The 27,259-nt window shown below is 38.1% G+C and overlaps 1 protein-coding gene across 1 annotated transcript in view; it reads left to right on the top strand.

Annotated features, from left to right (window-relative positions):
- Positions 1-9,490: 9,490 nt before the first annotated feature.
- The window catches only part of MTX2 (metaxin 2), a 65,832-nt gene continuing 48,063 nt past the window's right edge, over positions 9,491-27,259 (top strand). Inside the window, exon 1 of the mRNA XM_030325562.2 lies at positions 9,491-9,727. Coding sequence (XP_030181422.1) covers positions 9,688-9,727 — 40 coding nt within the window. The 5' untranslated portion in view covers positions 9,491-9,687. The remainder of the gene's footprint in view (positions 9,728-27,259) is intronic.

Raw genomic sequence — 27,259 nt, forward strand, 5'->3', positions numbered from 1 at the left:
GCAAAGAACATGCAAAAAGATAACAGGAAATGAATGCTATTTTGTTATTTCACAGAGCAGAAATTATTTTCTAGGCTTTCTGATTTATAACAAATATATAAATGACAGTGAGATATTCTCTCAAATACATCATTGTAAGGCCTTCTCTTGTTTTTCTTGAAAGTAGTTTTTGTTTATATAAGTCATTTATATCATTATATATAATGATATATAATTATACTGATAGAGTAACCAGTTGAATTTTTCATTGTAAAAAAAGGCACACTGACACTTCTATTTCCAGAAAAATTGTGGATTAAACAACGTGAAAACATCTCTCAGTATAAAACACTTGGAAATCAGGGTAAAATAAAACATCCCCATACACCAAAGTGAAGACTGAGTTGAGAACCAAAACAGGGTGGCGGAAGATGATGCTATGATTGCCCTAGAGAGTTTATTGGTCTTGTTAACCTAGAGCCTTGGGTTTATTTCCCATGCAAGAAAACAAGAGGCCTTGGGCCAGTGTTAAGTTAGACATCCCCACAATGCTAAAGCCCCAAAAGGTTGTGCCTTCAGAGGAAGGGCAAGCTAGCAAAAATCAACCAACACAAGGAAGCAAGCAGGAGCTGGATGCTTTACACTTGTATTTTGGGTGGACTAAAGTCATATCCACTTTAAATTTGTAACCATATGTCCTCATACCGATTTGTCACTTGAATTTACACTATCTGTAGAGGCTCTCCCACACTGAGAAATCAACCAAAAAATAATGAGGTCTAGGCTACCCTGCTATTACTTCTGGAGTGCTTGGTAGAAGCAAAGGAAAAACCTTTCTGGAGGGACATGCCTTTAGTCATAGTTGCAATAATTTCCACAGAAAGCTTCACAGATTAAAATTATAGGATACACAAGGAAATAATCTACTACGAGTGAAGGTCAGCAAATATATCATATGGCATGATTAGACCCCAAGAAATTCAATTAATGGAAAAATTGGTTAGATATTCAAAATATCTGATTTTTACAACTATCTACTTCATAGAAGAAATTAAGAACATAAGAAAAGAACAAGCTGTTAAATTTTTAAAAAGTATTTTGGGGCCTCATTCTGGGCAGATTTCTGGGAGAGGGGAGCTGTTTCGGCATAAGCAGGGCTAAGACTGATTGATGGTTGGGAGTTGTCAGTATTACAAATCATGATGTCCAGGGAACTGGTATGAACTTTCGTCCCAATTGATTAGTGCCTATATTAAAAATGTCAGATATTTGGGGTGAGGCCTTGTGGCAGGGATCTCCATGAAGTGGTGATAATTTAAGTCAAATGGTGAGAAAAGAGTGGCTGTGAGATTTCTGTCCAGTTGGAAGCAAGACCCCAGCAGTCAGGTAGAATGTAAGGGTAATGATGGTGTGGGAGGGTGTCGAGGTTAGCTGCTGACAAGAACTAGGGTGACTGTCAAGACCCCAGCCAAAAGGGCTTGAGGTTAGGGGCACCTGGGTGGCTCAGTTGATTGAGCATCCCACTTCAGCTCAGGTCATGATCTCATGGTTTAAGCCCCTCGTAGGGCTTGCTGCTGTCAGTGAAGAGCCCGCTTTGGATCCTCTCTCCCCTTCTGCCTCTGCTTCCCCCCTGTTCATGCTCTGTCTCTCAAAAATAAATTTAAAACATTTTTTTAAAAAATGGCTTAGTTTAGGACAGATATATCTAGGAGAAAAATGGATTACCAAATAAATTGGGAAAGAAGTCCTGTAATGCAGAAGAATTAGGCATGCACGAAGAATACAGGGAGCAGGGAAGATGTAGGTCAGAGTATGAACTATAGGTGCCCTGGATACCAGACTTAGTATACCAAGACTAATTCCAGACCCTATGTATGATAGGAATGGGGCTTCCAATATGCTACCAGGCTTGGTTCAGACTTGGTCAGAACTGGAGCAAATTTAGGATCTGAAATTGGGTGAAGTTCCATGAGGCAAGCACTGATAAAGCTGACTGTATTTATATATATGCGTATACATACATACATATATATATATATATACACATATATATACATACATGTATATATGCATTAGTATTAGATAATCAATTGTTATCTTCTTTACTACAAAATATCATGCAAAAGTCGATACTACCCAAAGCAATCTACACGTTCAATGCAATCCCTATCAAAATAACACTAGCATTCTTCACAGAGCTAGAACAAATAATCCTAAAATTTGTATGGAACCAGAAAAGACCCTGAATCTTGAAAAAGAAAACCAAAGCAGGAGGCATCATAATCCCAGACTTCAAGCTATACTACAAAGCTGTAGTCATCAAGACGGTATGGTACTGGCACAAGAACAGACACTCAGATCAATGGAACAGAATAGAGAACCCAGAAATGGACCCACAAACGTATGGCCAACTAATCTTTGACAAAGCAGGAAAGGATATCCAATGGAATAAAGACAGTCTCTTCAGCAAGTGGTGCTGGGAAAACTGGACAGCGACATGCAGAAGAATGAACCTGGACCACTTTCTTACACCATACACAAAAATAAACTCAAAATGGATGAAAGACCTAAATGTGAGACAGGAAGTCATCAAAATCCTCGAGGAGAAAGCAGGCAAAAACCTCTTTGATCTTGTCCGCAGCAACTGCTTACTCAACACATCTCCAGAGGCAAGGGAAACAAAAGCAAAAACGAACTATTGGGACCTCATCAAAATAAAAAGCTTCTGCACAGCAAAGGAAACAATCAGCAAAACTAAAAGGCAACTGATGGAATGGGAGAAGATATTTGCAAGTGACATATCAGATAAAGGGTTAGTATCCAAAATCTATAAAGAACTTATCAAACTCAATACCCAAAAAACATATATATATGTGTATATATAATACACAATGGAGTAGTAATCGGCAATCAAAAAGAATGAAATCTTGCCATTTGCAACTACGTGGATGGAACTGGAGGGTATTATGCTAAGTGAAATTAGTCAGTCAGAGAAAGACAAAAATCATATAACTTCACTCATATGAGGACTTTAAGAGACAAAACAGATGAATGTAAGGGAAGGGAAACAAAAATAATATAAAAACAGGGAGGGGGACAAAACAGAAGAGACTCATAGATATGGAGAACAAACTGAGGGTTACAGGAGGGGTTGTGGAAGGGGGATGGGATAAATGGGTAAGGGGCACTAAGGAATCTACTCCTGAAATCATTGTTGCACTATATGCTAACTAATTTGGATGTAAATAAAAAACATAAAAAATAAAATTTAAAAAAACATGCAAAAGATTTTTTTTGCACACAGTATGACTTCTGTTTAAATGAATGCAACATCTCAATGAACAGATTTATGATAAATCCATCCAACTCTTTGCTATCTATCTCTCACTGTCATTATAATTACTTCCAAAGTTTTATTGAGAAGTCATTTTCTCCTGTGCTGACAAAGTATTTCTTGAGGAGTGACTTCATTGAAATTTTTCAATTAAAAAGTTCATTTGGAATGTTTGGAATATTCAGGATGTTTTCTGTTTGAGACATAGAATCCCATTCAGCCTTGTTCCCTCCCCGCCTGCCATGTTGTTACTCACCAGGCTTAGTCTGGAAGGGCCTTGGCAGGAACTTCTCCCTTCTGGAAAGAGCCTGCAGCTTCTGGACTCCCAGGGTTGGGGATTTGCCTCTGAGAACCACAGAGTTTTTCTGATCCTCCTGGGTCAGACCTCTTGGGAACTGTGCTGCCAGATTCCTTGTGAGTTTCCAGAAACTCCTGGGCCTCTTGACTCAAATGGCTCCTTGTTCTCCCCTGCCCTCAACAGAGCCGCTCTCCTCCTCAGCACTCCACTGTCTCCAGCTCTCGGCGCCTGCTTTAGAGTGGCTTTCAGTATGCTGTTCAGTAGCATGTTAGTGACAACACTAGCAGTACTCTGTGGCAATCTTCCAAAGTTAGAAAGATCTGTTTCCTGTAAAATAGAAATAAAATTCCTAGATTCTGTGTTTGACTTGGAGGGCAGAGAGGAGGCGAAGGAAACTGGTGTACAGAGTGCTCCAAAATTCCAAAGTGTGTTCTGAGATGCATCTCATCTTGAGAAATTCTTTTGGAGGGATTGGTTAAGGGAATTTTGGTTAGTTGGAAAAAAAAAAAAGTGTAGAAATCTGCATACCGTTCTGTATTGTGGAAGCTCATAATTCTTAGAAGCATGTTCATAGTTCTAAGAAGTCCTATAGTAAAGAAACTTACTTAATTTGGATTAGTGTTTTCCAGACTTTTTGATCTCCATATTTTTTTATTAAAAATTTTTAACGTTTATCTATTTTTGAGAGAGAGAGAGAGAGAGATAGAGAGCATGAGTGGAGGGAGGGGCAGAGAGAGAGAGAGAGGGAGACACAGAATCTGAAGCAGGCTCCTGTCTCTGAGCTGTCAGCACAGAGCCAGATGTGGGGCTGGAACTCATAAACCTGCGAGATCATGACCCGAGGTGAAATCAAGAGTGAGATGCTTACCTGACTGAGCCACCCAGGCGCCCCATAAAGTAGTTTTTAAATTCTGCTTTTTTTACTTAACATAGCATCATTCATATTCTCCATGTTGTTATGTTCACACATATTATTTGCAGCTTCAGAAAGTATATATATCCTTGTTAGCCAGCTCTGGAAGGACAATATATACACAATGGGATGAGACCATTGTGTACAGTGGTTTTTCTTTTTTGTTTTGAAAACCTGCAAGTTGGGGCACCGGGGTGGCTCAGTGGGTTAAGCGTCCAACTTTGGCTCAGGTTGTGAGCCCTGCACTGGGCTCAGGGTTGGCAATGCAGAGCCTGCTTCTCTCTTTCTCCCTCTCTCTCTGCCCCTCCCCAACTTGTTCTCTCTCTCTCTCTCTCTCTCTCAAAAATAAATAAATTAAAAAAAAACCTGCAAGTTTACTGCTACAGTGATTTAAGGTTGTTCGCTCACTACATTTATGTGAAAGTAACTACTTCCATAATATATATAATAATATAATATCTACATAAATAATAAATGTAAAAATTCTGTTGAAGACATCCTCAGCTTTTCCTCTTAGTGAACACAATCATCCGAATTTCTCTCCCCTTCCCAACTCTAGGGGCTGTAGCCAAGGCATCATGACATTTTATGACCCCCTTTATGGAAATGAAAAACATTAAAGAGCTTAAGTGACTTTTGTAGTTTTAAAACAAGTGGTAGCCTCACTATAGCACGCTTGATTCTTCTTTGTGGACTGTGGTATATGGCATTGGTTGCCTGGTATCTTTTCCATCATTTTCCTTTGTAACAGATTCTATTCCTCCTTTGCTTGGTCTATCGTGGAACCCATCTGCTTGGACAAAGTATTTCGTTCAGAGGTGACAACATCCAAGCGATTATAATTCTTCCCCGGGATTATTAATTTATGGAAGTTGGGGCTGCCAACGTAAGAAGATGTGACATTGGCGCTATCTGGGCAACTGTTTTTCCTGCCAGCTGGGAGAAGGTGTGCCTTCGGCTAAAGAGAGTAACACTGAACAGATATGAGAAGTGCAAGGAGAGACACAGAGCTGATACCTTGGTCCCTAGAGCGCTTCATTCAGTTTTGTGAATTACTCTCGTGTACTTTCTACCGCTATGACTTAAACTTGCTTAGCTAGGCTTAATTGTGTCTTTATAACTTGCAACCAGGAGAGTCCTAAATAATTCAGTTCTTACAATGGTAGATAAGACATCAACCGCCAGTGAAAAGCACCACTAGATACGGTTAAAAGACTCAGATCCCAATAAAAACATAAAGCTATGAAAATGAGACAACACACATATTCTGCCAAATTAGGCAGAAATCTATCATTTTAATTTCTATTGAAAACTGGTTAATATTTGAAGTATCTAGGCCCACTGTAATCAATAATGTAGTTATTTCCCAAAGTGTAGCGTTGCAGTCAATATGCCTGTAGTTCATTTGAGGGTGTGCTAGCCTAAAATACAAGAGGGTGGGATCAGAAAGTGAGAAAATGGTAAGAACTTAGTTCTGGATCGATCATGATTTCTTAGGAATTAAACAAAATGGATGAAAGAAGAGTTGAGAGATGTAAGGACGAATGGCTGACACATTTCTGTACCCTTTAAAAAATATCTTTGCAAACCTGATATATTAGATTGCTTGTAGTTGTCTACAGATCTGTTATTTTTATTTTTTTTTTAATATTTAGTTATTTTTGAGAGAGGGAGTGCAAGTGAGCATGGGGGAAGGGCAGAGAAAGATGAAGACAGAGGATCATCCCCTGTCAGAGCAGAGACGGACATGGGGTTCAAGCTCACGAATGGCGAAATTATGACCTGAGCTAAAGTTGATGCTTAACCAACTGAGCCACCAGGTGCCCCTCTATTATTTTTAAGGAAGTAAAAACTGTTAACAGATGAACAAAAACGTTCTGGGGCACAGCATGGTTACCTTAGTGTTTTTAATTGCATTTACACTTTATTTGGATTGATAGAATTATCCATGATTATTTCTGTTGGTGAGGGTGGGAGGATGGTCTAATTTGAATAAAAGGCATGAATTTATTACATCATTGTCAAATAAGTAGTATAATCTTGAAGGAATTTCAGCCAAAATTTTTATCTTGCAGGAATTTGTCAAGAAAGAAGATATTTACATTTAAAATATTAACATTCTGTCAGAGAAAAATGAAATGCAGATAAAATGCCTTAGTATTTCAATGTTAATAAAGTATATATTCATCATGACAGCTGTATATTTCCTATTTAATACAGTAACGTAAAATCTAGACTAGAGACAGGAAAATATTCTCATGATGGAACAGTTTTGCAAGAAAAGTGATTTTATTAGGGCAAACAATGTTAATAGCATGCATTAATATTTTATGTTAAATAATTGTGTGATTATCCTTTTAGTAACATATGGATTCCCTAGCACTTTTGTTTTATCATCTCATCCTTAAAAATTCCAGTGGCTTGTTTTCTTGTATTTTCCTTAATTGTGATCTTAAACAGATCCTCAGTTTTAAATCTGCCAGTTGTTCTGATACAGATGCATAAATACATTTTCTCCAGTTGGTTATTTATTCAAAGACAGCTTGTTTGTGGATACTGTCAGGACATCTGCATTTTATTGGATCTAATTTTTAGTAATAAAGACCTCCCACATTATAGATTCTTTCCAGTCTAAATTAGCCTGTGTGGGAAGCAAAAGAACCATCAGTCAGGGAGAAAAAGTGAATCCATATGGCGCTGATGAGTCTGTTTCCCCGACTACAATGATGAAAGGGTTGAATATAGACAGTGCCCCCAGCGGATCCATGTTTCTTTCTCAAAAGCTTGCTAGAACAGGATTCGTGTCAGTCCCAACTCAGTATCTTTGAGCCAGTCCAGTTCATCCATGCATCAAGCCATAGACACCTAACGAAATTCTGAGGGTGCATTCTCCTTTACCTTTAATCTTGCTCTATTTCTCTTGCATGTATGCCCAGTCTCTGGCTCTTGCCATTCTCCTTCCATTTTGGGGCTCACCTTTGCCTTTGGGACTTGTTGGATTTTTGATTCCCTGGTCCAATACTAAGGACTTTGGTTCAGGTTTCCACACAATCTCTATGTCATGGAGAAATCTTAAAGAAATCTGCATGTGTCAAAAAGTAGTCAAAAGGGGCATCTGGGTGGCTCAGTCGGTTGAGCGTCTGACTTTGGCTCAGGTCATGATCTCACGGTTTATGAGTTGGAGTCCCACATCTGGCTTGTCACCGTCAGCCTGTCAACGCAGAGCCCGCTTCAGATACTCTGTCCCCTTCTCTCTCTGCTCCCTCCTCCACTCACCCTCTCTCAAAAAATAATTAAAACATTAACAAAAAAAAGTAGCCAAAATTTTTATTCCTGCTTTTAAAAAGGGACAAACAAAATGTGGTAATAGAACTTGAATAGGTGACAGGTCTTCACTTTTACAAGTTAAAACTACTTCACTGTGCAGAGAAACAGACAGGAATTGAAAGTTTTTCTTTCAATGGACACCCAATACCTGGAACAGTTAATTTCTCCTGGTCATTATCACCATGGGCATAGTATATTCTTTACTATCAATGTTATCTCCCGTAGCACAAACCAGAAAAACCTGTGATTTCAGCCCCTTGTCAACTCTGAGTCTCGGCCAATGAGAAGATACTGTGTCTTCAAACATGGCTGGGTTTATGTTCATTTACGTTTTTGGGTAAGTTTAAATTTAGTTTAACAAGTTTCCTAGTTTCAGAGGTGATGCAAATTGATGATTTATCCTTAAAATAGTTATTATTTAGTGCAGTGGGTAGAATTGTGTCCCCCCCCCCCCCCCGCCCAACTACCCAAAAGAAGAAAAAAACCAGTATGTTCGTTTCTACCGCCTGGTACCTGTGAATGTGAGCTTATTTGGAAATAGAGTCTTTGCAGATGAAATCAAGTTAATATGAGGCTATGCTGGATTAGGGTAGACCCTAATCCAAGGACTGGTGGATTTATAAGAGGGAAATTTGGACATGAACATACTCTGCCATGTGATGAAGGCAGAGATTTGAGTGATGTGTCTATAAGCCAAGGAAGATCAAAGATTGCTGGCACCCCCTAGAAGCTACAATGAGGTAGGAAAGGATTTTTCCTGGAGTATTGAGAGAAAGCATGGCCCTCTGTACACCTTGACTTTGGACATCTAGCCTCTAAAATTGGGAGAGAATAAAATTGTTTTAAGCTATTTAGTTTGTGGTGATCTGTTAGGAGTTTCTCATCAGTGAAAGGGGGCTTTGGCTTACCAGATGATCTCTGAAGTCAGTTTCACTTGTAATACTTTTATGCCTCTAAATCTGTAACATATTCTGATTTTTCCTTAATTGTATAGCTTGTATAAACTGTATAGAAAGTCACTTATGGATTTAATGTCTCCTCCTCTTTCTGCCCCTCTCACCCACCTCCAAAAAGGAGAAGTGTGTGAAACTAGAGTATCTTATTCTGCAAGATGAGCTTCATTTCGGGTAATAGAGTTGATGGACAAACTGTCTCTCAGCTTAGGTGTTAGTCAAGCCTCCTCTCTAGCAAGCATGTTTGAATAAAAGAATAAACACTAATGTCTGTCCATGGACTTATCAACCTAGCAGTATAGTGGAACAGAGGAAAGTTAACGTGGCATACTCCCTGAGCAGGCAGTTTAAACTCTCTGTTTCCTTATCCTTAAAATGGCTATCACAATACCGGCTTACTGGGTTGTTGAGCTGACATGAAACAGAATGCTGTTAATACCTTTTCTAAAGTGCCTGGTATGGCGTGCTTAAAAACTTAACTTGCTTACAAAATTCTCGCTTACAGAAAGGATACTGAAAACATCCGGGATCCCCTTTTCCGGATTCCCCTTTTCCGCGGTCGACAACCAAGCACCCAGGTCCACGGAGCGCTTGGCTGCGGCGGGGAGATTTGCATTAGGAAACCGGGCGCGCGGGGGGAGGGGGGCGGAGTTGCGCCGGCGGAAGCGCTCTCGCGCCACTGTCAGCTGCGCCGGAAGTTCCTGGTCGGGCCTGGCGGTAACCTTGGGGTCCTCGCCGCCTCCGTCGCCGCCAGGGTGGGCTGCGCGAGTCTGAGCCTCAGCCGGGTCGGGACTGGTAACAGCTAGGAGACGCCGGGGTTGTAGGAGAGGACGCCGAGGGCCGTGGGGACCAGGAACTGCGGGCGCAGGACCGCCCAGCCGACATGTCTCTAGTGGCGGAAGCCTTCGTCTCGCAGATCGCAGGTAGCGCGCGTGGCCCTGGGCTGCGGGTGGAGGCGGGGGCGGCGCAGGGCAGTCGCCGGGAGCAGCGTGCGGGTTAGGGCTGCAGCTTTGCCTCAACCTTGTGGCATTAGATGCAGAACCCAGGCCTGGGGATAGAGGCGGGCACGGAGTACCAGCCTCGTTTCACAGATGAGAAAACTGAGGGGGGACACTTGGCCAAGGTCACCTAGCAGGGGCGGGAATACCACCTTCCTTCGCGTGGGCGTACTTTGGTTCCCCTCCGGTTAGGTCAAGAGGGGTTGGGGTGCGTGAAGGATGTCGTGGGTTGGCATGAGGGGGCGTGGCTACAGGGGCCAGGTCTTATAAGGCTTCATTCAGTCTGAGAGTGAGGTTGGCCTCCGTCGTTGGACCTGAAGTTTAAAGTGATTGTCACTAATGAGTTGCCCTTGTTACCTAATGTTGTTGAGGGGCTACCGAAGATCTTGCTTTCTCTCCCAGCACCACGATATTGCCATCTGCTAGGTCTGCAGGATTCGTCGAAAAGTCAATCTACATATATTTTTTAGAAACACCTTTGATTTGATGGACTGAATGTAGCTGATGTAAATAAAATAGATTTATGTTTTCTGTTTTCGAGGTTCTTACTGTAGTGGAAGAAATTAAATATTGTTGAGGAAGTGAGGAGACTAGACACAGGTATTGTAGGTATGTATTGATGGGATAATCTTTAAATGGAGTTAATCTTAACTTCCCAGAAGTATTTTCAACATGAGTAAAGAGACAGTTACCAGGATAAATAGGTACATTTAAAATGAAGTAGTGTCTTGGAAATGGAAAGTACTGAATGTGTCCTAAAATTTGTAAAATGGTTTTCATTGCATTGCATTTGTGTGAACATACGTTTCTTTTTTTCTTTTTCACTTAAATACATTGTTTTCTGGCAGAGAGGGAAGCCCTCACTAGATTAAAAGCTTCATGAAAATAGGGATCTATTTGTTTTGTCCCCCATTGTATCCTGAACACCTGTTAGTTGGTGCTTAGTGGAATTTGTGACCCGAGTCAGTGAATAATCTTAAGATTTCAAACAATGATTATTTCTCTTTTTGCCGTTTATGTTAAAAAAAAAAAAAGTTAGATCACTGATTTAATTTCCATTTCTGCAATGTTAAAAAAAAATCAACCATTTCATATTGTATGCTGATACTGGTATACTGTATGCATGTATTCCAATGTGTGATTTCTTCTAAAGAAAAAAAATGATAAATGTCTTTTAATAAACTTAATGAGTTTGGACTTTTGTGTCAGTTAGTAAAATTTAAGAATTTCTAGGAATTGTAATCTGTCTGTCATCTTAGCTGTTTGTAATGCTCTATTACCCTAGAAGGAGGCATTTGAAGATGGAAAATTCAATAAATGGTGTTGGGCCAGTTCCTAAGTCATAACACCACAAGAATAAATTCCAAATGAATTAAAGATTTAAATGTAAAATAAGAACAAGTACCAAATTGTAATAAAATAATTAGAAAATATAGGTGATAATTTTCAATAATCTTGGATAGCAGAGGAAGCCTAAGGACACACAGGATCCAGAATCCTTGGGAGAGAAAATTGGCAGATTTGATTGCAGAAAAATTTAAAAAGCTTTATATGATAAAAGACATATGTTTCTACAGATTAATGAAAATATCAGCAGAATCCAGGGTAAAGGATAGGAACAGGCAGTTCACAAACAGGAAATGCGGATGGACAATGAACATATGAATAAATGCTCTCTGTCAATGTAAGTAGATAGTTTTCCAGCTAGTCAGATGCACAAAAATGAGTATGATAATTTCTAGTACTGACAAAGGCATGGGGAAAACATCTACCCTCAAACTATTGGTGAGTCTATAAATTATTACTACTTTTTGGGAACTTAATATAGCAGTGTTTATTAAAATATTGTCCTTTGATCCAGAAACTTTTCAGGGAATTTATTTGATAAAAATATAAGGACTATTGTTTAAAGCAATATGCATTATAGCATTAATTTTAATAGCAAAAAACCAGAAATGTACTAAATATATGCCAAATTACGGTATGCCCACATTATTACAAATACTAGAGATCAAGAGATACATCTGTTAAATATATCGGCTTGAAATTTATGATTATCTTAAATAAAAACAAGTTATAGTATAATATATATATTGTATGAACCCCATTGTTGTTAAATAAACCCTATATAAACATGTATATGTTTATGTAAGCCCAGAAAAATAGAATATTCAACTAATTTTAACTTGTAATTTCGGAGTAATAAGTGTAGGGAGTTGGTGGAGGGGGGAGGAGCTACATTTCTCAATTGTTTGAATTGTTATAATGAGAATATTTTACTTGTGTGGTTTAAACAATATAATTTAAAAAATTTAAAAGATTGTATCTGGACGAGCAGTGAAATAAGGGTGGCTAAAATAAACAATTTATATGAAACCCTATGTTTGCCTTGTAAGTGACTTTTAAGTGTGACTCCAATCCAACAACTATTCAGAGTTTTCTTTTTCTGACAATAATATGGTTTTCTCGGGAGAGATCAATCTCGGGAGATTAGAGGTACATATCTATACAGTCCTATTATAAATAGAATAAATAGTTGTGAATCTGTTTTTGCAGCTGAGAGCTTTATTAACAGTGTGCTTATTCTTCTTCCTTTCAGTGATGTGAGCCAACACACTGACATTTCTTTCAGAAACATTGAAAGGCATCTTGCATCTATCTGTGATATTCTTGAGAGCCTTATTATTAAAAAAAATTTTTTTGAATGTTTATTTAGTTTTGGGGGGGGAGGGACAGAGAGAGAGGGAGACACAGAATCTGAAGCAGGCTCTGTCAGCCCAGAGCCCGACATGGGGCTTGAACCCCACCCTGCCCTCCAAACTTCGAGATCGTGACCTGAGCAGAAGTGGGACGCATAAATGCCTGAGCCACCCAGGCGCCCTACTATTATTTTCTTAAAATGCAAATGCGACTCTTGTTTTAACATCTTCATTAGTTCTGTATTGTTCGCAGGTGGAGTGAAGTGTATAAGACCTGTCATAAGTAAGCCTCATCTCTTGTCACTCTTAAATTCTCACCTTTCTAAACTGATTTAGAGTTCATCTTTGGCACATGTTGTCCTCTGCTTGAAATGCCCACTTTCCTTTTGTAACTCGTTTGTCTCTTAAGACTCTGGGCACATTTTAACCTATAAATCTGTCTTATGTTTTTTCTTGTCAAATGAGAACTGTTTGTTTTTTTTTCCTTCTTGTCTGATAATAATTATGATACCTGGCCTTGTAGACAATGAAATAATATGAAGAAGAAAGTAAAAATCACCTAAAATCGTAACACCAGGTTAAGACTTTAAAGTTTCACCCTCATCATTAAAACTTTGGTGAGCAGAGCTATCTTCTTCTCTGCCCCTAAATTAAAAAACAAATGAAACAAATTATCGAATGTACATATTTTTTTGGAACCTGTTTTGCCATATATCATTGAGATCTGTTTCCATGTCTGCAAATTGAATTACTCATCATCGTTTTCTGTGGTTACATAGCATTTCATTGTAATGAAGAAATCATAACTTATCCAGTCTTATTTTGGTGGGTATTTAGGGTGTTGTATTAGTTCAACCAGAGAAGCAGAAGCTGTAGGATTTTGATCTCTAGCTCTACCTTTGGCTCTAGCTCTAGCTTTATATCTGTATGTCTACACACACATGCATGGACACATACATGGAATTGGCTTATGCTGTGGTGGGGGTAGGCCAACCAAGGACTGTGTTCACAAGGCAGGTAGCCAGGAATGGGAGATCCAGGAGGAAGAAAGGGTACGTGCAGCAGGTGCTGCTTGCAGTGTGTGAGCTCATAGGCCCTCTCTTTAAAGACTTCCAGCCGATTAAATCAGGCACGCTCCAAGATGATCCCTCCCTTTTTAAAAAAAAAAAATTTTTTTTTAAACATTCATTTTTGAGAGATAGAGAGATACAAGCATGGGTGGGGGGTGGGGCAGAAATAGACACAGAATCCAAAGCAGGCTCCAGGCTCTGGGCTGTTAGCCCTGCGGGCTGGAACCCGCAGACCTCGAGATAATGAGCTGAAGTCGGATGCTTAACCGACTGAGCCACCCAGGCATCCCGATCCCCTTTTTGATTAATGTAAAGTTAACTGATTAGGGGTTTTATTTATATCTGCAAAATCCCTTCACAGCAGCACATGGCTAACAGAGAAGGAGTTTATATGCTACAAAATGGCTCTTCTCTTTTGTTTTCCCAGGGTCTGCTAGAAAATGTCCCTTGTAGCTTATCCTAATCAGTAGAAAGAGAATTCTGGCAAATGTGGTTCAGTCTAGTCAAGTTGATGTATCCTAAAGCCATCACTGGTATATATGATTTTTCTGTGATGTCAATAGTGCTTTCATAGACATATTTGTGTATCTCCTGAGTAGTTTCTTTGGATAAATTTCCTAAAGTGGAAGAGGATTTTGAATTGTTCTTATTACTTAATAATATGGAAAGGAAGGGTAAATTATAATTTTGAATTTTAATTTTTTTAAATTTTTAATCTTTGAATTATAGCTTGGATCTCTAGGTGATGATATGCTAGATTTAGAACCTTGGAAGAGGGATAAAAATAGTCCTGGATATTGAATCATTTTCACAATCTTTTGGAACTGTGTATTTTCAATACTTACTTGCTTTTTGTTGTTTGTTGTTGTTTTGTTTGTTTTATGGCAAGATTTTTCCAGTATATCATAGGGGAGGGCTGAGTATCCCCATTTGGGTTGTGTGAGCCCATTTGGAGCCAAAGAGGATGGAGTACTGTGATGGACAGACCGGACTCTTGCTTATCCCTGTACTAGGAGTGGCTCCAGGCTTTAGGGCTCCGCAGACCCATCATACACACACAAGGAGAGAGGTGCTGAGCACTAAGCAGCAAAAATCTCTGACAGTGTCAATCACTTTTTTTTTTTTTTTTTTAAGATTTCATTTTTAAGTAATCTCTACCCCTAAAGTGGAGCTCGAATTTAAGGCCCCAAGATCAAGAGTCACATGCTCCATGGACTGAACCAACCAGATACTTCATCAGTCAGTCACTTCTTTCACCTTGTTTTTACACTTGTGGTGGACTTTGGAGTAAGTCAGACCTGGCTACTCACTAAATGTGACCTTGGGTAAATTACTTGCCTTTTTTAAGTCTCAGGTTTTTTGTTTGCAAGATGGTTTAAATTTTAATTTTAATTAAGAAAATTTTAAAGATGATGAGAAAATAATAATGCTTGACCTTGTATCTGACACACTGTAAGCATCCTTTTTTGAGCCACTGTTCTAGATGATTGATATACATAATTGCTAATATTAACAATTTGATCCTGTTTAAAAAAATTTTTTTTAAATGTTTATTTTATTTTTGAGAGAGAGAGGGATGTAGAAGATCCTAAGTAGGCTCTGCATGGACAGCAGAGAGCCTGATGCAGGGCTCAAACTCAAAAACCGGGAGATTCATGACCTGCCCCGAAATTGGACACTTAACTGACTGAGCCTCCTAGGCACTTCTGATCCTGTCTGATAGATATTATTCTTGTTTTATAGATGAGGAAATTGAAGCTCTGTTGGGTCGTAGAATATAAAGGTTAGGAACTGGGCCATTGGAGTAAGACAGAAATGAGTTCTAAGCTCAGCTGTCCCTCTTGTTCTGTGATTTTGGGCAGACTGTCCCAGGCCACAGTTTCCTTATTTGTAAAAGGGGATAATATGTTTTATAATATATATTAAGCACTTAGTATAGGGTGGTACATAGTAATGTTCAGTACATGGTAATTGTTATTACTACTTTCATTGCCCGAGAGCCTCTAAGGATGTTCCGTTGGTAATGTTATCCTATTGCCATTTTGGACAGCATGTTGTCCAAAGTATCTTTATTTTTAGTAACCCTATACCATCTTTCTGAATGACCTTATTACTTCACCAATGCCTTTCTATATTTTAAGCATATCAGTTAATTTCATCATACTGTAATTATTAATCTTTTGAAATCAGTATAATATCTGTTCTGTTCTTTATTTAGAAGCTCAGTAAACTATATAAGGGATAAAAAAAAAGAAGACTTTGAATATTTCATTTATCTTTGTGGACATGTGGGTGCTTAATTATTTAAGTTTATTAATAACTTCATTCTAGCAGTAGCATTAATTTATAGTATGATCTGGGAAAGTAGTTTTATGGGTTCCATGGAATCCATTTCTAAGCATCTTCAAAGTATTATCAAAACAGGCATGTTTACATTTTTTAAAACTATTTATTTTGAAAGAGAGAACGAACATGAGTGGGGGAGGAGCAGAGAGCGAGCGAGAGAGAGGTCGGGGGACAGAGAATCCCAAGCAGGCTCCATGGTATCTGCACAGCTCCCAGTGCAGGGCTCGATCTCACCAACTGTGAGATTGTGACCTGTGCCAAAATCAAGAGTTGGATGTTTAACCTAGCGAGCCACCCAGGTGCCCTACAACATTTTGTTTTAAAAATTTTTTTTTTTCAACGTTTTTTATTTATTTTTGGGACAGAGAGAGACAGAGCATGAACGGGGGAGGGGCAGAGAGAGAGGGAGACACAGAATCGGAAATAGGCTCCAGGCTCTGAGCCATCAGCCCAGAGCCTGACGCGGGGCTCGAACTCCCGGACCGCGAGATCGTGACCTGGCTGAAGTCGGACGCTTAACCGACTGCGCCACCCAGGCGCCCCCAACATTTTGTTTTTATATCAGCAACAAAGTATTGTCTATTTCATCCCTCTTCCATGTAAGTACTAGGAAATGTGGACTTTGAAAGCAGTTCAGAAGGGTACTAGAAGCTCAAAGTGGAAAACGTAGTTTAAAAGTAAAATCGACGTGTTGCTGTTGCTCACAAGGTTTATTGAGAATGAAGAAAATGATAGTCAAAGCTCTTAATACCTGCATGCCTTATTATCTAATGATGGCAGTTGTAGCAGATAATTGAAAATATACACTGTGTTCAATTCTTTTGTTCTCGAAAATAAAGATTTTTTTTTTTAGTTATTTTCACTTAGTATTCTGAGGATTCTCCAGTATTGAGGAATGCACCAAGGAATTATTGAGACGTTTTCAACTGGCCATCACATTTCAGAGAATCTTCTTTCATTCATATCAGCCACATGAATAGTCTCACACTGTAGTCCTTATCACCCTGGAGTATTTGAAGATGATATTGAAGGGGCAGATGGAGAAGCAAAGCAAAGACAAAATAGGTTATACTTCAGATTAGAGGCAAAGGACAATTTATTGACAGCCGTGTGGCCTATTTTATTTTATCATACTTATATTCATGAATAGGTTGGAAACCGAATTCTCAGAGGCAGTGTTTTGTTGTCTTTTAGAAAAGTTTGATATGATGTTAAGATAACTTGAAAGTTTCTGACCTTGAAGTAGTCCACAGTTAATTATAATGTGAGTTTTAATTTTCTTGTATGCTTTATTAACATTCCATGCTCTGAAATTACATGATTTTTAGTTGTTTTTGGTGATGGGTACCCCATAAAGATTTCATCTTATTTCTGTGAAGACTTTTGAGTTATTAATTAATGTTAGCTCAAGCCTTCCATATATGAGTGAAAATTGAAAAAAAAATCATCAAACTTTTTAACATTTTTCAAACATGTTATAAATTTCTTGGTAAGCAGTTATCAGATAGACTGAAGATACCAAATGGAGACGAGATATTAAATTCAGGCTTCTCATTTTTTGTTCAAAGACAGAAGTAATAATATTCAGCAAATTCAGCTACAGACATTTATGTGTAGAAATATTTGCCTTGCCAGTAAGAGAAATGCATGTTTTAATTTTTTATGGCTTTGTAAATGATCCTTACTCTATTCTTGAACACTTTTCTTATTTTTGTACGCTCTATAAATGAATCATGGTTTTGAACTTTTCTACATCAGTAATAAAAATGAAATTTGATTGGTTAGTGATAAAGAGGGTTATTTTCATAAAAACAATCATTTTGTCATGGCAATTCCCATTAACTGTAACTGCGTTCGCAAAATGGAAACCGTAAAAAGCATTTCGTTGTGCTTACACACTTAGCTGTGTTTTTGTGCTGATTATATATTTTTATCTTTAAGAACTTTTATAAACCAAAGACGTTTCTTTATGACTTAGTCTGCATTTGGATTTTCAAAAAAAGTTTGTTTGGTATATTTATCCCAGGGGATACGGTATCCTTAGATATTGAAATGGAATTGCTTCACACACGTCGTATTTCGTTACCTGTTCAAACTAGAACACTGACTAGAACTTCATACAAATAAATTTTATCATTTGTTAGGCCTGAAGAGGGCCATCATTACTCCAGCATTTATTTCTGTAAGTTAGTATTGGCAGCTGATGCTTTAATGATCTGGCCTTTTGACCTCCTTTTCTTTTGATTGTTAGCCTTTACATTATAGCAGAATGTTTTGGCTTCGTGAATGAGAAGTTTCTGATTTTCTTGTTTTATCAATTAAAAAAAGTTTTTATGTCAATAAGAATGTAAAAATAAAAGCTACTTTCTTTTTTTCATTAGGCATTGTTATCATTGTAATTTTTACTATTCATCAATTTGATGACGTACTTTGGCTAGTGGATGAGAATTGGTTATATAATGTTAGGTATTTATGTAGTAGTTTATAGTTATTTTTTTTAGTTGAGATTGTGAATTATTCTTGATATATTTTCTTCTCAAACAGATTTCTCCTTCTTGTCATATATACTTGTACTGATTTTCCCACACTATCATGTGGCTATTTGGAGAAGGTAAAATCATTTTAGTCTTAAATATTTAGAAAGGGAGATAATGTCTTAGAAGTCATGGGGTACAGTTTAAAAACAAATATAAAGTATGTTTCATTACTTACTGTTTTGGATTATCTTTGTATCATAGGTAAATGGCTTTACTGGTCTGCATTTTATGAAAAGATTATGGTAAGCTTTGAGTTTAGCTAGCATACTTAAATCATTTTTCTCTTGGATTCTTTTTTTCCTCATTTCCTGAATAATGTAGTAACTGCCAACAGACCAGAGTTTCTGATGGAGGTATGCCATTGTAGTTACTGGGTTCCAAATTCTGGAGGTCAGGGAGCAGTAATGTGGTCAGGAAGCTGGAGAGTGAGATTTCAGGAAGGTAAAGTTTCAAAGTAATGGATTAATAAAATGGAACTGACTAGAGGGAAGGTGAAAATACCAAAATCCATGCCTGAAGCAGTAAAGTGGGGTTTATAAATGTGACACGGTCAGAAGTCTGATTTAGATGAACAGAGGGAATTCTGAGGCTTCAGATGGATTAATATTTAATTCTGTCTTTAATGATAGACCTGTGACTAATAGTAACTATTAAAACTGTAACTGTTCAGTTATTATTGTAGTATACAAACCACACCACAGCTTAGGGATGTAAAACAGCCATTTTATTATGTTCATGGATTCTGTGGGTCAATAATTCAGATAGGCCACTGGAGAGATTTCTTGTTTCTGCCTCACAGTGTGTGGATACTCAGATGGAAAGACTCAAAGGCTAGGGATGATCCGATAGCTGGAGGCTAGAACATCTAGAAACATCTTCACTTACATGTCTAAGAATTGCCCATTAGGAACTCAGCTGTGATTGTCTTCTGGAATATTTATACATGGCCTCTCCATGTGGCCTGGACTTCCTCAGAGCCTGGAGGCCATAGAGAGGTCAGACATTTAACTCAGTTCTCCAAAGGCATATGTTCAAGCCACCAAAGGAGAAGATATATCACCTTTTATGACTCTGCCTTGGAAGTCTTGAAGCATCACTTCTACCATATTCTGTCAGTCACAACAGAGTTACGAGTCTGCCCCAGATTCAAGGGGAGGAGATTTAGCTTTCACCTCTTGATAGGAGGATGGGGTAGGTGGGGTGTTGGTGAGGTTCTAGAAGAGCTTCTAGGACAGGATATATTGTTGTGGCTGTCTTTAAGAAATATAATATGCCACGGTAAACAAGGTGGTAATAATACTGGTGCAGAGGGATCAGCTGAGTTTAATTAAATCTGGGAACTGACTAGTTCCATTCATGAACTAATAGAGGTTCTAAAATGAGGTGGGGGTGGATGGGATGTGGGTGTGGGTAGAATGGTGTGTAAAGGTGGTAGGGTGTTATTGCACATTACAATTATCTGTGGAGCTCTCTAAAGCCATGCTTGCGTTGCATGGCATTTCTCAAACCTCATCCATGCACTTGCACACACATTCCCTTTTTTCTCACCAAAGGCCTGTTATGTGTGAAGGTTAAGGACAGCTCTAGGGCAAGGATATTTTCAAAACCTACATAGATGATTGGGTTGTATACCTCGGTTAGAACCATTAAACAACTTGGGAGCGAAAATGAGTTTATGAGTTTTTACTGTTGAATTTAGTACACATTTTTATTGAGATGTTAATTTTGTTTGATGATTTTATTTCCAGAGTTATAGCAACTTTTTGCTGTCAGATATTTTTCAGGCTTTAGATAGCAAAAGACCTGCTTGATTTCCTATAGAATATATTTGTTAGGTTGAGTACTTAATTTGTGCTGGGTCCTCTGCTAGGTGCAGGGTTACATAGAAGAGCAAAACAGTTCTTACCTTTGATGAACTTACATGCTTATACAGAACACATCGATTGAAACGGATAATTTCTTCCTTCCTTCCCTTTTTTTTTTTTTTTAAATTTTAGAGAGAGCGTTAGTGGGAGAGAGGGGCAGGAGGAAAGAGGGAGAGCATCTGCACTGACAGCGCAGAGCCTGATGTGGGGTTTGATCTCACCAACTGTGAGAACATGACCTGAGCTGAGATCAAGTGTTGGATGCTTAACCGACTGAGCCACCCAGGTGCCCCAGATGACCATTTTTTAAAAGAGAATTCAAATCTTGCAGCCCAATTATAAGTTTCATATGTATTCATGATCACATGTAGTTGACCTGCTTTTTATTGGAAATTAATGACAAATGGCTGATTGTTTTTATAATGTGACAAAGTCTAAACATGACCATTTGAGAAGATGACACGTGTACTTACTAAGAAAGAATGGAAGGTTTTAAATTTAACTTGTATTCTCTTTAGCTTCAGTTATTGGCTTGTTGATGCTGTGCATTAGTCTTCTTGACCCTTGTTAACCTCCAGAAGTTTGTTAGTTTTATGAAATCGATTCTTGAATGCCATTTTGAAATGGATCTCCAGTTTCACATAGATAGATTTAGATGGTTCATGTTCAAGTCTCATAATGATGAACTTAATTTTACTTTCCTATTGATTGCATCTAATGGAAAAACTATCATTTAACCACGTTGGTTCCAAAATAAGTGATGCTTCGGTTCATTAATCTTAAAGGCTTACTCTGGAACACTGTAAAATTGCAACATGTTAACTAATGCATGTTTTAAAACATGACTTTAAGCCAAATGCGCAAATACTTAGGTAGAATAAGATGGACAGAAATCTTGAATAAAGTTAATCTGCATATAGCCTCACTACCACATTCTGAGGCAAATGAATGAAAGAGGTGAAAAGAACTTAATCTTACATCAGGTGCATTCTGTGTCTCAGGGACAGTCTTTTTTTTTTTTTTTTTTTGTGGTATTTACAGACCATCTGCATCAGAGTTACTGGGATTGCTTGTGGCATGTTTGGATTCTTGGTCCTCATCTCTATATGGTATCAGAATTTCAGAGTTTAGGGTTTGGTGGAAATACATAATTTTATGAAGTTCCACAGATGATTCTTACATACTAAGGGTTGAGAACCACTGTTGTAGGATGATTATAGTTGCTTTAATTCTAATATTTAATTATCACCCAAGAATGTTTATTTGTAGGCTCTGTAAGTTGTTAGCTAGTACAGCTGTGTGTTCACTGACTGGAACCAGACTACCTGGGGTCAGACCCTGGCTCTTAACACTTATTCACACTGTGACTTTGGGCAAATTACCTGTGCTTGTGTCTCAGTTTTGTAAATTAGGGATAATAATAATAGTCTACTCAATAAAGTTGTGAGATAGTTAACATGCCAAGCACTTAAGTGCACAATAGACACAGTAAGAGTCTTAAAATTTTGTTTGCCTCAACTTTATTGAAGTATAGTTTACATACCCTTTAAAGTGTACAATTCAGTGATTTTTTTAAATGTTTATTTATTTATTTTGAGAGAGAGAGTGCGAGCAGGAGAGGGGCAGAGAGGGAGAGAAAGAATCCCAACCCAAGTAGGCTCTGCACTGCCAGCACAGAGCCTGATGTGGTGCTGGACCTCACAAACTGTGAGACCATGACCTGAGCCAAAATCAAGAGTCAGACGCTTAAACGAGTGAGCCACCCAGCTGCCCTTCAGTGATTTTTTTTAAAGGATATTTACAGAATTGTGATTATTACCACAATCTAATTGTAGACCATTTCCATCACTCCCAAAAGAAATCCCTTCCTCATTTACAATCACTTCCTATTCCCAGCCTGAATCAACCATTAATCCACTCCCTATCTCTGTAGATTTGCCTATTCTGAACCTTTCAGATAAATGGAGTAATAGTTTGTTTTCTTTAGTGACTGGCTTCTTTCACTGGGCATAATTCTTTTGAAGTTCATCCCTTTTGTAGCATGTATCAACATATGGTTCCTTTTCATTGCCAAACGCTATTCTTTTGTATGGGTATGCCATATTTTGTTCATCCATTCATCAGTTGATGGTCATTTGGGTTGTTTACATTTTTTGACATTGAGAATAAGGCTGGCGTGAACATTCATGTACAAGTCTTCATGTGGATATATGTTTTTTTCATTTCTTCTGGGTGCATACCTAGGAGTAGAATTGCTGAGTCATATGGTAATTCTGTGTTTAATATTTTGAGAAACTGCCAAACTTTTTATATTCCCACCAGCAGTGTGTGAGAGTTCCAAATTCTCTACATCTTTTAAACATTTTTTATTTTGTCTTCTTATTCCGCAACACCCCCCCCCCCCCCCCCCGCCCCGCATCTTGTTGATTATAGCCATTCTGTGCCTGTGAAGTGGTATCTCATTATTGTGGTTTTGACTTGGATTTCTCTAATGACTAATGATATTAAGTATGTTTTCGTGTGGTTGTTGTTTATTCATATATTTCCTTTGGAGAAACGTCTCTTCAGATCCTATGCCCATCAAAAAAAATTGTGTTTTTTGTTTTTTTTTTTTTTTTTATTACTGAGTTGTAAAAGTTCTTTATTCTGGATATCAGCTTTATGTGTCTTGGAATCTTAGCTGTTATCACCACCATCATCATTATCATTACCTACCTAGATAGAAGTTTTAGGTAGTGTTTGACCAGAACTGACTACGAGTTTTCTTGAATTTTCAATCTGTTTTGCTTTCTGTCCTCCGCTTTCTGAATGGCAGGTTATTAGAACCCATTTCCCTTGGATAGTAATTCTCCTGTATCATTCATCCATATGCCCTCACTTTGGGCCATTTTAATTGCCCCTGTAAAAGAGATCCCAGAATGCTCCTCAGCCCCTTACACCATGTGAGGACACAGCAAGACTGCAGCAGTTAGAGTCTCAGAAGAAGGCCTTCACCAGAGCCTGACTACGCTGGCATCCTGACTTCCAGCCTCTGGAATCGTGAGAAATTTCTGTTGTTTGCAAGTCACCAGTCTGTGGTATTTTGTTACAGTAGCCCACAGGGACTAAGACAGTAGCCTTACTACTATGTTACAGAGTGCTTACCTGCCAGTTTTTTCAGGTTTGTGGAAATGACACCATGGCACTGCACTTCTTTGTTCTCTAACATGAGCCATTTTCTGACATGAACATCGATCTCTGACTTTTGAGGTGATGGGACAATGGTTTTAAACTCCTTTTATGGGAAGGGTCACTTCCTGCTTACACATCCTGTGTAGTGTCATTAAACATCCCCTATGAAACAGTAGCTCAGAGACATTGATATTTAATACTTTCATGATCAGTATTTTCTGGGATGTAGTGTTGTCTTTGAACTGTCCTATAGTCTGCAGGTTAAATTGCTGTTAAATCTAACACATAGCTCTTAAAATTCTCGTTTTGATAAAGTCCCATGGCATCATACTTTAAACATCTTAAAAATGTTTTTTAGTTTATTTATTTTTTACATTTTTATTTTATTTTTTTGAGAGACATAGAGAGACAGAGCACAAGTTGGGGAGGGGCAGAAAGAGGAGACACAGAATCTGAAACAGGCTCCAGGCTCTGAGCTGTCAGCACAGAGCCCGACGCATGGCTTGAACTCACAAACCGTGAGCTCATGACCTGAGCCGAAGTCGGACGCTGAACCGACTGAGCCACCCAGGCGCCCCTTAAAAATGTATTTTAAATGAAGGCTTTGTATCATAACTGCCTGAAACTTGATAGATGTCTGTGGTGATATCATAGAGATCATCAGCATAATATTTATGTCAAACTAGTAAACTTCCTTCTTTCTCTGTGTGTCTTGCAGTAACTTGTCCATGTTTATGAGCTGCCAAATGCTTTTTGAGTATTTTGTTATCTCAGTATTTGCATTCATACCTTTGGCAGAAGGCCATCCAAATTTAGAGATAGGGTACACATGTTTCTTACTCCTTTTGTATAACACTGTCTGAATAGTCGTAGGAAGCTGAAGAGATGACATACAGGAAGGAGCTTTTGGAATTTAGTTGCCTAAGGATATACTGGGTTTGACTTCATTAGTGCACAAATGATAGGGTTGTGTAGAGTTATTATAGCATTAATCAATTTGATGGATTGGAAATATGACAGTACTGAAGCAGCATGTAATATTAGTGCCTATTATTCTACAAATTATGTCTTCACCTACATTCATATGCCAGAAGAGTCATGTTGTGCATTAAGAATGCAGAACTTAAAAAATAACAGAGGGCACTTCTTTCCATGGCCCCTCTCTTGCCCTCTTAGATGAGATCATCAAGAGATGTTTATTAGGTCATAGCATTTCCATACCGTGGAATAGTCTGTATTGAATGGCATGATAGAACATCGCCCCTGGAGTGACCCAAGTTGATACTTGGGAGAATAATTTACCTGCAGGTAAAATATAGCATCTGTAAGAGACATAGGGATAGCTATATGTGAAGTTATGGACCAGTAGTCATTTCTCTAAAAGTTATAATGGACTAGCAGTAAAGAATATTGATTTTTTTGTTGTTATGTTGTGTTGGTTGATAAAGCTTAAAAATAGTAGATGCTTTAGGGGCGCCTGGGTGGCGCAGTCGGTTAAGCGTCCGACTTCAGCCAGGTCACGATCTCGCGGTCCGGGAGTTCGAGCCCCGCGTCGGGCTCTGGGCTGATGGCTCGGAGCCTGGAGCCTGTTTCCGATTCTGTGTCTCCCTCTCTCTCTGCCCCTCCCCCGTTCATGCTCTGTCTCTCTCTGTCCCAAAAATAAATAAACGTTGAAAAAAAAAAAAAATAGTAGATGCTTTAAACGTAATTAAATGAGAAGCAAATATGTATTTTGGGGGGCTATGGGTATTGTTTTACCCTGTGTACATTTCTAACACTACATATGCTTTCGTTTATTTTATCTTACGGCTTTCAAAAGTCCCAAGAGTATGTATCCTCTTTTTTTCTTTTAAACTTTGTTCTCTTCCAACATAAATACTTAAAGAATGGAGAACATTTATTTGAAAAATTTAAAAACACTCATTTTGATAAAAAAGCTTACCATTCCACTGAAGACTGAAACTTGAAGAGGCATCTCCTTTGCTTCTGGTAAAAGAGGCACTAAATATAAAATAATCATGGCAGTTTTGCCTCTGCAGAATTTGAGAGTAGGTAAAAGGCTAAGTAGATAAAAGACTCTTAATAATGTTAATCGGATAGAAACTTAGTTATGAGGTGCTCTCATATTTGCTTTATTTCTAGATTTTTTTCTTTATAGAATAGGAATATATTTTTTCTTTATAAAAATGATAAAAACTTTCATGGGTCTTTTGCTAGGGAATAAGAAGTCATTCTGATTTTAGATAATTAATGTCGGCCACTAAGTACCTTAGAGTAAGTTATTGCTGTTATGAAAATGATATAGTAGTTTCTTATTGTGAAAGAATTTCTGAAAGGTAGGTAGTTTTACTTTGAAACTGTTGTAATAAAGATATTAGCTTTAATGACACTCAGACAAAAAAATTAAATTTAGCTTAATTTGTATTTCATATTTTGGCCACATTCAGTTTGGAGCAATTGAGAAGCCAAGTCTTTAACAAATTATCTTAGGACCATAGGATTTTTTTTTGCATTCTAGGAACTTACTGCCTAGAAAGATAAGGTATTGACATAATAATAGAATAGAGTTGAAAGTAATATATGATATAAAACAAGTACAAACTGTTATGGACAATATAGGTAAAAGAAATTAGATTTGTTCAGTGCAAAAGCCTTTTTGAGGTAGGTGGCATTTAAACTTGGTGTTGAAAAAGGTGTAGGATTTGGGTGTTTGTGGTGAAAGGAGTATTCTGTCCAGAGGGGAATAGGTTGAACAAAGTCACAAAGGTGAGAAAGCATGAAGTATATAGCATTAAGTATTCTGGTGGGGTATGAGGGTCTTGTTACCACCCCACCCCCACTCCCCCAGTTAATTTGTGTGTGTTCTTTCCAACCTTTCCTCATAGTCAAAAAAAGATGATTTCACTAGAATAGAGGACTCTTCTTTGTTAAAGTGTATGTGAGCAACTGGGTTCCCTGCTAAAATGTCAAATAAGTAGTTATTTAATTAGAGCAGTGTTTTCCAAAGTGCAGTGGGGTGTATACACCCTGTGTTATGTAAGACAATCCTTTCAAGTATAGGAAGAAAGTATTGGAGCTTGGACTTCAATTTATTTTTTAATTCTGTTTTCTTTTTTAATGTATGCTTTTTAATGTGCGTGATTTGTTAGCTTAGGAATACCAACCATATGATTCCTAAATCTGTTTGGACTTGAAATATTTGGACCTCAAATATTTCATCGATTGGGGTTAGATTTTAAAAAGTGGTAATGCCTGGGTTAGAGTTGTAGGATGTGAAAAGGGGAATACTGAGATGACTGGTCAGATAACCGAAGGCCTTTGGTTTGTCTTAGGAATGCTACAACAGGAATATCAAATGGGAACTATATATTTGATATGAAACAAAGAAACAAATTTCCAGGTTTAGGGTCAGTGCACAGGTAAGTTTATAGAAGTAGATTCTGCCAGTTATTTAGGCAGCTGCTTGATAGTTTTGTATTTGGGTTATTGATTGTAGTATTAAATTTACTTGGTAAAGTTTTTTCTTTTTGGCCACATTTTGTAATTTCTTTATCTTGTATGCTGCATTCTTAACCCAAACAGTACAGAATAATAACAGCGCTGATAGTGGTAATAATAAAAACATTTATTCAGCCAACATTTACTGATTGCCTATTAGGTGCTCAGTTCCAGGGATGAAGTAGTGAGCAAAGACCAGAAATGAACACTGGATTCATGGTGTTTATGTTCTAGTAGGGGAGATAATCAACCAGGTAGTCCTCATATCAGT

The sequence above is a fragment of the Lynx canadensis genome, chromosome C1 (genome assembly GCF_007474595.2).
Source record: "Lynx canadensis isolate LIC74 chromosome C1, mLynCan4.pri.v2, whole genome shotgun sequence".
In the NCBI taxonomy this organism is placed as follows: Eukaryota; Metazoa; Chordata; class Mammalia; order Carnivora; family Felidae; genus Lynx; species Lynx canadensis.